The following is an 11,822-nucleotide window of genomic DNA, read 5'->3' as shown; positions in this document are numbered from 1 at the left end:
GGCCGCCTGGAAGCCCATCCTCCAGCGCGTGTCCCCGCCGGTTGAAAACTCATGATGCGTTGGGTTTCCAGCTTCTGCTCTGTGGGTTGCTGTGTCTCCACTCGGCGACCCTGAGTGCATCTCCCCTTCAAAAAAGGAGCAGATTTCCATCTCCAGTGTGTCTCTGTCATCGCAGGCATAGGCAGTCAGCAAAGTCTCCGGTCAGCCCCGGGAGCCACACGATGAGGTGAGCTGAGTCTCTGTTGCCTTGGCTGGGAACTGGCAGCTTCAGCCTCTCGGGGGGGCAGGCACAGATAGATACCACTGGAAGGAAAAGGCATTGCACCCCGCGGTCTCCGTCGGCTCATTCATTCGTTCGTTCCTTTCTTCATTCATTCATCAAACAATTTGAGCTTCACCATGAACCAGTCAAAAAGCAAAATGTTAAGCCAATGGGAAGTTCTGCATTTAAATCAGTAAAACTGCCCCAGTTAGTGATGCTGCCTTCTTGGAGTGCTTTTATCTGGGCTTTGAGGCTTGAATGGACAGATTTATGTCAAAGAAGCCAGCCTTCCTTTTCCGACCAGCCTCACATGGTTGGTGGGGAACATCCCAGTCGGAATAAAGCCGAGGGGCTGTGTGAGCTATTAGTCTGCAGGAATTGAAATTCCCAGCTCCCTCCCAGTGCAGAGAAGCAGTGATGGCCCCAGGAAGCTGCAGAGGGGGTGGGGGCGGGGAGGCCTTCCCAGCCTGGGCTGCCTCCCACCCAGGGAAATAAATGCTTTCTTTCTGTCAGTTATAAATATGACAAAGCAAAAGGAAAACAGTCAACAAAAGGCACTAAAAGGGATGCTTGAGGTTTGGCCTCCTTCCTCTGCAGCCTGGGTCTCCCTTCCCAGCCGAGGCCCTGTGCTGAGACCCCACCTCAGCAGTGTGAGCTGGAACTCCTGCTCTTCGGCCTGCACCCAGGGAGCAGAGACACTCGTGCAGGCTGCATGTCACTACACAGCAGAGGGGACAGTGTCTGGGGGCCCGCTAGAGGGGCTTGGATGCTGCCATGTCCTGTGTCTGCCCCTGCCCAGTGACCCTGTCACCGCCTTCTGAGAAGTGCTTCTCTGCAGGTGTGTGATCTTACACAGTTTAAAGAAAACAGTTTTAAAACAGCCACTCTGTGTAGCTGCTCAGAGACACCTGTGTCTGTTTCCCAGGCCTGCGGGTGCTTCTGCAGGCATTTATTGATCACCTGCTTTGACCCAAGTACAAGCAGAAAATCTCCGATGATGGGCTGTAAGGATACAGCCTGCAGGGTGGGTGCCCGTGGGCAGGGCCAGGTGATTCCGGCGACCCTGGACTTCACGGGAAGGCTCCAGACACCAACTGGGAGCCTCAGGCGGGCCCAGCTCTTGTCAAGAAAGCTGGGATTAGAGGAGGGACGGGACAGCATGAATATGGCCCCCAGTGGGCTCGCGCTGGCGCTCGCTGGGAGAGCCCTTCCCGTTGGCATGTGAGATTCAGTTGGCTTTTCCCTTTTCCTTCTCGTCCCTTCTTCATTCAATAAGTCAGATCAGCCTCTCCGCTAGCTGCTCCCTCCCGTCCTCTGCTATACTTCCTTTCCCCACTTTGTTTTACATACAGGAGAATACAGCCATCTACTTAGAAGCTAAACTCAGAATGTGCTCCTTTGTGGCTTCACCAACAACCTCAAGAGCTTTGGGAGAATATATTCAGCTAAGTTCCTGACCAGTGTGTTGGGGTAGGGGTGGGAAGGCTGGAATTTGGGGCTACTCTTAGCAGAATTGAGGCCGTGCTGGCTGTGTCTGTGTGTGTCTGTGTGAGTCTGTGTGTTTAGCGCACACCAAGAGAATCATGTGGAGATCCAGGACGGTCCTTGCCAATACAAATGAAAAACCACCACTGAGTTCAAACAGTGGGCATAGCCGCTGGACGCAGGGATGCCAGCTGTCTTGGGGAGACTGCTCGAGTGTGGCAGGAGAATCACCTTTCTTGGATGTGGTTGAGTCACCCTTCCCCAGGGAGGCAGCGGTTCCTTCCTCGGGATGTCTGGAGCATCTCTGTTGGTGACGGGTGGAGAAACTAAATCCCGACAGTCGCTGGTGAAGATCTGGAAGCTTCTCATGGGCACCTTTATTCTATGGCCCTGAGCACTGGCCCCGTGGGTGGAAATTCTAGAATATCTCTGCACAATTTTGTGGCAGGTGTAACATCAAACTGAACCCACCCTAAAGCGTGAGTGGAGATCCCTCCAAGCACCCCTTCTGGAGGCCAAACCTTTCTTCTTTATGCTGCTATAGAGCACACATTCTCTACCACAGAGCGGGCCCCGAGACGCCAGGGGCCTAGGCTTGTTAGACCATTGACAGTCTCCTTATCCCATCAGCTCAATGCAGGCCAAGACCTGAGTGGGCTCCCGGGGAAGCCCACCCTGTGTTTGCCCCTGGGGTACCATCCTGGGCGCCTTTCCCACTCCCATCTACCCAGGACCCCAAGCCTAATATATTTATCCCTACGTAATATACTAATATATTTATCCCTACGTAATTTTGTATCATGTAGTTGCTGATACATGTGCTGATACAAGCCTAGACTGTGAGGGAGCTGTGTCCTGTTCTGTGAGGGAGCTGTGTCTTTTTAAAAATCAAACCCCAGCTTGGCCTTGGATTAACCAGGCCCAACTTGTCTCGGGGCTCCTCTTGTCACTCTCTGGGCCCCCCAGAAGTGGCCTAACGCCCATCTAGGGGCACTGTCCCCTGCCGTCCTCGGAAGGAACTCCATTCTGCCCCCCGCGGCGCTCCCTGGCCACACCCTTCAGTGTCTTCTGCACAGACCCCTCCGTCCTGGGGGCCGCTTTCTCCAGCACAGCCTCCCCCGGTCCTCAGCTCGCTGCTGTTTTTCGGGCCATGCTGCTGCGTCGATGTAATCCCTCACCCCACACCCCGGGTCCTCGGCTCAAACAGCGACCTGCGCTCATGTCAGCATTTCCAAGCCTCCTTATTTCTGCAGTAGAAACATAAGATTTAACAACCCATCTGAAATACAATTTTACATTTTGATTGCTTCTGCCCCAGCCATACCGAGGTGACTTTCAATCTACATATATTTGTGGGAACGGGCTTTTGCACTGCAGCTCAATTCAAGTATACCTTATAATATCAGTGATTATAAAATACCAGGGACTAATAGAGTGTCTGGCTCCCAAGGAGTTCAAACTGCTTTATAATTCTACCCCAGCTATAATTTATCTTCATAAGCTGCTGCAGAGACAAGGGGGGAAAGCGAGATTAATAATCACAGTTTATAGATGGTGAAATAAAAACTGGAGAAATTGAGTAATGTTTTTCCAGAAGTGTACGCTTCTCCCCGCAGCCTCTGGTTTGAGTCCCACGTGGATGGCCCCAGCTGGGCATGGCGATGACCCTTGCTCTGGCTTTCTTGGCACACTGTGTGGGTGATCGCACTGTGTGGGTGACCGAGACCTTGACTGCGACAGTCCAGGGAGTCCCCAGCCAGGGCAGCGTGTCCCTGGCCCGGGCAGAAGTGAGGAGTCCCCAGTGGACAAGGCCAGCTTCTCCTAAGGCTCTCGGCAGGTTCTCGGTTTTCAGTTGTGTTAACGTTTTCTATACAAAGAAGTAAAGCAAAAACGTGTAACATGTTGAGGGGATCAGCGGTCTGCCTGGCCTGTGGGTCACCTCTCCGGCCGGGGATCGAACTCGCGCTGCAGTGGTTGCTGATCACTTCATGGTGCTGTGCTCTAACCCGGTGCTCCACCAGGGAGGGCGCTCAGCAGTGTGTGCCAGTCAGCCTACCTGTTCCGCTCCCCACTCTGTGTCTGGTGAATCGTCTCGTCTCACCTCCCTCCACCTCTGGCCTGCACCTCAGTTCTTGTATGCGTAAATAAATAAATCCTTTTTTTTTTTTTTTAAGTGTAACGTGTGTCGTAATATAATTACATGGTTTTCCTAAGGTTTCAGCTTGAAAGGAGGAAAGTGAGCTGTGGAAGCGAAGGATGGGGTGCTCTGTATTTTCTGGCTGTCCTGGGAAGGCGTCCCTATCGCAGAAGAGTGACTCCACATCACTGGCCGCCTCTGCTCAGTGCCGAGCTCTGTTCAATGTCGCCCTCGACCAGCTCCAGTGGTCCCTGTGAGCGGGAGCCCCCGACTCTGTGTCCTCCCCGCTCATCGTGGGTGGTCCCGAACCCACCGCACAGGCAGTTCATGCCACCCGGCTCTCTCTGGGAGTGCGATCAGCCCAGCACCCACCCTAGAGCTGGTGAGGCAGAAGAACAGGGCCTCGAGGCCTGCAGTGTCAGGAATGACCGCGATCTGCTCTCTTTCGCGGGGAAGTAGAATTCTCGCTGTCTTGCTATGGGAACGTTGGAGAGGAACAATCCCCACTTTCTTAGGTGCAGATTTTGTCTGCCACTTCGGGTACATTGAAAGTATTTTTGATGTCCTAAAATAGCATCAAGGGAACTCTGTAAGACGATTCTGTGGGGCGGCTGAGGATGCTGTGAACAGAACCCCAGCGGTTCTGGGCCCGATGGGGAAGACCCACATTCTGGGCCAGCCGTCCCGCCCTGCCCCTCAGAAGCGTCCTTGCTCCCTCTCACCCTCACTGCTCCCCATGCATGTACCTGCACTCCCACAGCCTCCTGTTAGATGTTGGCAGGTGGCTGCCCGGGCCTGTGGCAAACACCAGGAGGAGGCTTAAACCTGGTTTATTGTGTGACCTTCAGCGCCCAGCATGGTGCCCAGGACACAGCAGACAGTAAACGGTGGATTTAATTCAAGTCAGTGAGTGGCGAGTGGAGCTTGAACAAATTCTGGCTGAGAATAACCATCAGTCAGAACAGTTTCTTCTTCACCAAGTGCAAACCATTGAAGATGCTTTGAGGCGTGAACAGGAGCCGAACCCTAAGACCCCTCTTGGACTTGATTTTGCGCTTCCGCAGCCTGGCACAGCGGGGGGGGGGGCACCCGCAATGTCACAGCAGAATGGTCTGGGGCCCCGAGACTTCCCAGGGGCCAGGCAGAGAAGCTCCTGCCCATGTCCCCTGCAGGCCATAAATCGAGGCCCACAGACACTGCCCTGAGGAGGTCCGTAGGGCAGAATGTGAGCTCACTGAGAACAGCGCTTGCCCCTCCGGCCAGCCCCACTGTTTAGCATTCATCCGTGTTTCCTTCCTCATGGCCCGTATTCTCCGGCAGAGAGAGTGGGCATTGTGTGTGAGGGAGGAAAGGGGGCGGGGGTGGACAGGCTGGGTCAGAAATGGGCACATCCTTTGGGATGAGGGAGAGTTTCAGGAAGGACTGGAAAAGGCTGAAACCGAAGGCAGGAGACACAGGGCCCCCGAGAGGCAGGGGCCGCTGAGCAGCGTAATGGCTCCAAGAGCATGAAGAACAGATAGGCCCGAGGGTGAAGCCTGAGCCTTCACAGCCCGGAAGTCCTGTCCTGCATTATCCTGGTGCCACCCCCAGGCACCCCTCCCTCCTCTCTCTCTGGCTTTCTTGTTGTAATTCTTTTGTGAACCACCTACAGACAGACGGGTGTCCCCCAAGCCTCCCGGGCCTGGCACAGGGGAGCCAGCTCTGAGCTCTTCCCTGTGGTGCTCCCCCAGGCCTGCTCTTCTCTCCATCTTCACGCTAGGTGAAGGGCCTGCTCCAGTGTGACCACACCAGACTGGGTCCATCTACACAGCCCCACCCCCAAATCAGATCCCATCATGAGGTGCTAGAGAGCACGTCTTTTTCTGGTGGAGGGGAAGGCATACACTTCAACCCTTAATGACTTAGAGCAAGAATAAAGAGAGAAGAAAGGGGGCCCAGGATTGGCCATCGTGCTTGAGAGAGGAAGACAGGCCAGCCATGGAGGCAGGACGGACACAGGAGGGAGCCATGTGGGCAAACCAAGTGACCAAGGCCAGAGGGAGTGGTCAACGGGGTGGGGGACACGGGGCTCCTGTGCCCTGGAACTGCGACTCCACATGACTGGGATCCTGACCGGCCCTGCACTGCTGGGGAGAGCGGAGGGCAGGAGTCCAACTAGAGGGGGTGTGACAGTGACATGAGCCAGAGTGGGGGAAGCTGCGGAAAAGTACCTCCTTTGCATTAAAACTAAAGTAGCATTGGGCCCTCCCTGGTGGCATAGTGGGTTAAAGCACAGCACTGAGAAGCTAAAGCTACTTCCGCATGAGTTCGATCCCCGCCTGCCCCGGAGGTGACCACATGGCGTGGCAGACCTCTCCTGACCCGCCCGCTGCTCCCCTCAGCAGTGTACTTCGTCGATCTGCCTGTTCTGCTCCCCACTCTGTCTCTGGTGAAGCCTCTCACCGCCCCTGAGCCTCTGGCCTGTACCCCAGTTCTGTATGCACAAATAAATAAATCTTTAAAAAAAAAAAAAAAACTAAAGTAGCATTGCATCATAACACGACGAAAGCGTAAGCTTGGGCTGAGCCATGTGGCCATCTACAGTGTGACGTTCACTGTTCAAAGTCCAGCCTTTCACCGGGCCCTTTGTCCAGTTGGTCCTCCCTCCCCCTTCCCTTCCAGCAAGCACTGGTCTTATAGTCCAAAAGTTTACTTCTTTCATGTTTGTCTTCCCAGTGTACCACATATAATGAAATCAAACAGTGTTTGTCTCTCTCTGGCTTATTACACTAAGCTGCAAGTGGCAGGGGTTCGTCTTTTTTTTTTTTAAAGATTTATTTATTTGTGCATACAGAACTGGGGTACAGGCCAGAGGCTCAGGGGCGGTGAGAGGCTTCACCAGAGACAGAGCGGGGAGCAGAACAGGCCGATGGACGAAGTACACTGCTGAGGGGAGCAGCGGGCGGGTCAGGAGAGGTCTGCCACGCCATGTGGTCACCTCCGGGGCAGGCGGGGATCGAACTCATGCGGAAGTGGCTTAAGCTTCTCAGTGCTGTGATTTAACCCGCTGCTCCACCAGGGAGGGCCCAGGGGTTTGTCTTTTTAACGGCTGCATAGTATTCCTTTTGTATCTGTACCATGTCTCTTATCCATTCGTCAATCGGTGGGCAGTTGGGTTACTTCCAGCACTTGGCTGTCTTAAATACACGCAGTGCATAGATCTCTTCGAATTCGTGTTTTCTTTAGAGAGATTTGACTTTGAAGGGAGAGCAGTGAAATAGGGCAGCAGCTACAGGGAGATGAAGGGATTGACAAAAGGTCTGGTGCTTGGGTTTTGCTTTATTTTTTTGACAGGAGATGCTGGAGCGTGTCAGCTGAGTTAGCTCTTCACCAAGAAACAAAAACCAGGAAAGGGTCTCCCCGCAGTCTCTTGGGGCAGCAGAGGGAATAGCTAAGCTGACTAGCAGAGGACAGGCTCATGGTCACATCCAAAACTGCCGCCAAGCCAGCCTGTCCCTAACTGACCTCAAGACCAGTGTCCAGTCAGCAAGAGGCAGGGAGGGCCCAGGTGGCGGGAACAGGGGCAGCTATGTGGACGTGTTGATCCCAACTGGGGGGCAGAGGGTGTCTCTTGAACCAGGTCAAGGACTCTTCTCCCAGGAAAGTCCACATGTGAGGGACTCTGGAACAGGGAGACAGAAAGAAAAGTGGGTTCTGCCCCCTCCCCGTGTGTTAGAGCCAGGCTCTTTCTGCCATGTTCTTTTCCGATGCCCCCCACATTTCTGAGGGCTTTCTCAATAAATCAAAACCATCTCTACTGAGACTGACTGCGGTGCTCTCATCACACGTGCACTCGGGCTGGGCTGCTGGCCTGGTGGCCCTGTTGTGGGTGGGCGCCCTGGGCGCGGCGACAGGGCCATCATGGGGATGGAGCCCCGTGACGCAGGACAGTGCAGTGGCAAGTGTGCCCGGCATCCAGGGCGCACCCAGTGCATCTGTGGGGCAGGCAGGAGCAGCCTCGTGTGCTCACATGAGGCGCAGCAGCTAGTTGGGAGGAGACAAGCCCCCAAGGGTGGGGGGCCAGGGCCGGCGGCTCCCCTCCTCCCGAGCCTGGGAAGACCAGTCTTGACCAGGAAACCGGGGTCTTGGGGATCTTGCTGCCCATAAGCACCAGCAACTCCTTCCTACATCTGAAAAACTAAGACTTTGTACCAAGACACCTTGGCATTTGTGTGTTATTATAGAGGAAAAAGTCCCATTTAGTGCAAATGTGAAGGAGGAAAGTGGGTGGGGTGGACGGATCGGCTAGAAGCTCAGAAGCGAGCAGAGGCATTCTGCTCGCAGGCTTCCTCCCCCACACCCCCACCTCCCCTCAACAACCCCCTCCCCACATATACTCACAGTATACACACTCTCTCTGTGCTGCCCCCTCCGGCTGCTCCCCAGCTTAATTAATCAAGCCACTGGAAACCTGGAGAAACATCGAGATGCCAGGCATAAGGCTTTCACTGTCAGCACTGCTTCAATTAAAGACAAAATTAACTGTGTTTATATCTCATTCTTCGAGCGTGGGTCTCTCGAATGCGCCCCCTGCCTCATCGCGACAACTTGTTAGGGAAGAAGCTGCTTTCTGTAGTCTGTGTGGTGCTGACCACCACATACCCGTATCTTCTGTGCCGTTTCCTTAGAAGCTTCCAGCTTGTCACTTGTCTGCCAGGTGAAGGGACAAACTGTCACGGAGTTCCAGGCAATCCCCAGCCTGTGGTCTCATGGAAAAGTTTCTGGAACTGTCACGTTACAGGAGAGAAATGTGGGAGACGTCGTAATGACAAGGTTTCCTTGTTTGATGCAAATTTTTCAGGGAGGGATTGTGGGCATAAGGGAGGGATGTTGGCCAGAATCCCGTGATTCTGGGTGAAGGCAACTTGTCCAGCCCCTACTGGCACCTGAAATGAACCTGCATTTCAGGGTTCCCCTGGAAAAAGCAGGCTTTCCTACCGAGAGGTCGTATCCTGGCTTCCAGCTCCGAGACGTCAAGCAGACAGTTGATCTCTGTTCTGCTGACAGTTCTGACGTGCTTATGAGTGGGGCCGGTTGCGGTGTGTTGGGATGGGGGGGCCTAGCTGTGGTTCCCCTAGGTCTGTTCTGCAGGCACACCCTCCCTTCATTTCAGCCAAGCCCCACCTGAACCAGTTCCCCACTAATGGGGAAGGTCACCCCAAAACGTTGGGTGGCATCTGTGCCACACAGCACGAGGGGGTCAGTAAGGTAGAGGGGCCCCGCCCTGCCCGGGGGCTCATCACCTCCTCCTTGTGCTCCAGGGCCCCTGAGATCATCCTGGGTTTACCGTTCTGCGAGGCCATCGACATGTGGTCCCTGGGCTGCGTCATCGCGGAGCTGTTCCTGGGCTGGCCGCTCTACCCCGGGGCGTCAGAATACGATCAGGTGAGTGCGGAGAGCGGGGTGCTGGCCGGGGGCTCCCAGACCGTGCTCCCTTCCCCTGGCTTTTCTTTCTTCCGTCCCCTTTCCCTCCCCTTGTTCTTTTTGACTCCTTTCTTCCCCCATAAAACTGTCATTTTCACTTTTTCTCAGAGGCACTAGAGCCGTTAATATCCCATATGTACGGTGACAGTTAAGCCCTGACCTCATTCTCTTCATTTCTTGCAGATTCGGTATATTTCACAAACACAAGGCTTGCCGGCTGAATATTTATTAAGCGCAGGGACAAAGACAACTAGGTTTTTCAACCGTGACACAGACTCGCCGTATCCTTTGTGGAGGTTGAAGGTAGGCAGCGCCTCCCCCCTCCTCGATGACGCCCGACACCCCGCGAAGGAGGAGGGTACAGGCGAAGGGCGGGGTGCAGGTGTGGTGCCCCAGCTGTGCTTGCTAAAACTCCTGGATTTCATTAATAGACCTGGGTGACCTAGGTTTGCGCAGAAGAGGGAAATGTGCCAGCCCCAGCCCTCGAGACCAAGCCAGGCTCAAGCCCCCTACCAAGTGCCCTGGTGGGGACAGGGTGCGAGCTGAAGGGGAGCCCCAGCAAGGTCGGGGAGGAGGGGCTCGCCTATAGGGTGAGGGGTGAGGGCAGAGGACTAATGACCCGCGTCCCAAGGCCCAGCTGGCCCTGCCAGCCCACAGCGGGCCAGGGTCCTGGTCGCACATAAACTCGCGGGTGTTTTATTCAGTGGAAACGAGCTTTGCTTTCGCTTTGCCCTGTGCGGCATTAGGATGGAAGCGTTTCCTGGGAAGGGAGGAATTGTGCAAATCTTGGGTATGTTTCATGTTCATTTCAGGTGGTGGGTTTTGTGGGTTTTTTTTTTTTGCAAGAGCTGGGTGGGTGTTTTTTGTTTGTTTTTGGGTTTTGGCTTTTTTGGCTCTTTGACAGAAACCAAGTTCTGATACGATTGAAAGATCATGTGTGGCCTCTAGTCACAAAAGATTCGGAACAGAGGTTCAGGGGGTTACGCAGGCGCCTGGGCTGTTGAGGGCAGGGCTGTGGGGGTGACTGGCCCAAGGCCAAGTCCAGTGGAGAGTCCTGGCTGGAGGAGGGTACAGCCAGGCAGGAGGACCTTCACGCCTGTGTCTCAGGTGAGAGGTTCGTCCCATCTGTCCAGCTGTTCCTGGGATCGAAGCCCAGCTCTCAGCAGCTCCAGGTGTGTGCCCTTAAGTGAGATTTTCAAGGATGAATAACCTGCGTTCCTCAGATGAGTCCAAAACCTTCTGTGGGGATCGCTAGTTGCAGCTTCCCCAGGCGAGGCTGTTTTGGGGTCCCAACCAGTGGTCGATCCCTCAGCAGTGGAGGGGGCACGGACTCAAGCCTGCTGCCACCTTGGGCCTGTGACCGGTGTCACTGTCTCCTGCCTCAGACAGCTGTGAAGGGAATCAAAGGAGCTCCTCACTTCAGAATAGCCCAGCACACGCTCTGTGCACAGCGCTGAGTCAACAAAATTATATTAAAAATTAAAAACACGGCCCTCCCTGGTGGCGCAGTGGGTTAGGCAGCTGCGTCAACACGAGTTTGATCCCCAGCCCTGGAGGTGACCCACAGGGCGCGGCAGACCTCTCCTGACCCGCCTGCTGCGCCCCTCAGCAGTGTACTTTGTCAATCTGCCTATTCTGCTCCTCACTGTCTCTGGCGAACTCTCTAACCAGCCCCCCTGCACCTCTGGCCTGTACCCCAGTTCTATATGCATCAATAAATAAATCTTTTTTTAAAAAGTAAATTAAAATGCATGGGAAAGGGCTTTGGCTTCCTTATGGGTGGGGTCTCACCTTTTTATTTTGTCCATTGAGGCAACATTGTGGAACCTTACCTTATCCCTTACACATAGGGAAGAATGTAGGAGACAGAACAACTTACCCATCTGACAATCTTCCAGGCCAGACTCAGAGCAGGTGTGAGGAGCGGGGAGGAGAGAGGGAGGAGGAGAGGTGAGTTCGCATGAGCGTGAAGAACAAAGGAAATTCATGAGCAAGTCACTGTAAGAAGAACCAAACTCTCCTTCTCTGAACCGGGAGAAGCTCCAGGGTTTGCGTCAGGGCGACTAGGAGCTAAGCCACACACCAACCCGCCTTTGTCTCCCTTGACCAGACCCCGGATGACCATGAAGCAGAGACGGGTATTAAGTCGAAAGAAGCGAGGAAGTACATTTTCAACTGTCTGGATGACATGGCGCAGGTAAGCTGGGAGTGGGCGGTGTGCCCGTGACACCGAGCACGACCCTGCTCTGCCGAGGGCCAGGCGGGGGGTGGGCAGCCCCCCGCCCCCACGGGGCTGACCGGGTCTGTCACCTCCACGTCCACGTGCACTGTAAGACACCAGCTGACTGGGGACACGCTTTCAGCCTCGCACCAGCCCCGTGAACATAGCTGCCAGCTTCCGGCTTCATTTCCAGACAGTCCCGGCCAGTCTTACCGGTTTTCCCGAGACGAGAAGCCCGCCCCTGCGCTTGAGCT

General features: G+C 54.7%; 1 protein-coding gene across 1 annotated transcript in view; it reads left to right on the top strand.

The window, feature by feature from the left end:
* HIPK2 (homeodomain interacting protein kinase 2) overlaps nucleotides 1-11,822 on the top strand; it is a 108,876-nt gene that overhangs the window by 55,385 nt on the left and 41,669 nt on the right. Inside the window, exons 2-4 of the mRNA XM_004677211.2 lie at nucleotides 9,185-9,308; nucleotides 9,531-9,650; nucleotides 11,458-11,544. Of these exons, the coding sequence (XP_004677268.1) occupies nucleotides 9,185-9,308; nucleotides 9,531-9,650; nucleotides 11,458-11,544 (331 nt within the window). The remainder of the gene's footprint in view (nucleotides 1-9,184; nucleotides 9,309-9,530; nucleotides 9,651-11,457; nucleotides 11,545-11,822) is intronic.

The sequence above is a fragment of the Condylura cristata genome, unplaced genomic scaffold (assembly GCF_000260355.1).
Source record: "Condylura cristata isolate star-nosed mole 26May11 unplaced genomic scaffold, ConCri1.0 scaffold00005, whole genome shotgun sequence".
Lineage (NCBI taxonomy): Eukaryota > Metazoa > Chordata > Mammalia > Eulipotyphla > Talpidae > Condylura > Condylura cristata.
The sequence above is the reverse complement of the archived record's forward strand: the minus strand, read 5'-3'. Positions and strand labels throughout refer to the sequence as shown.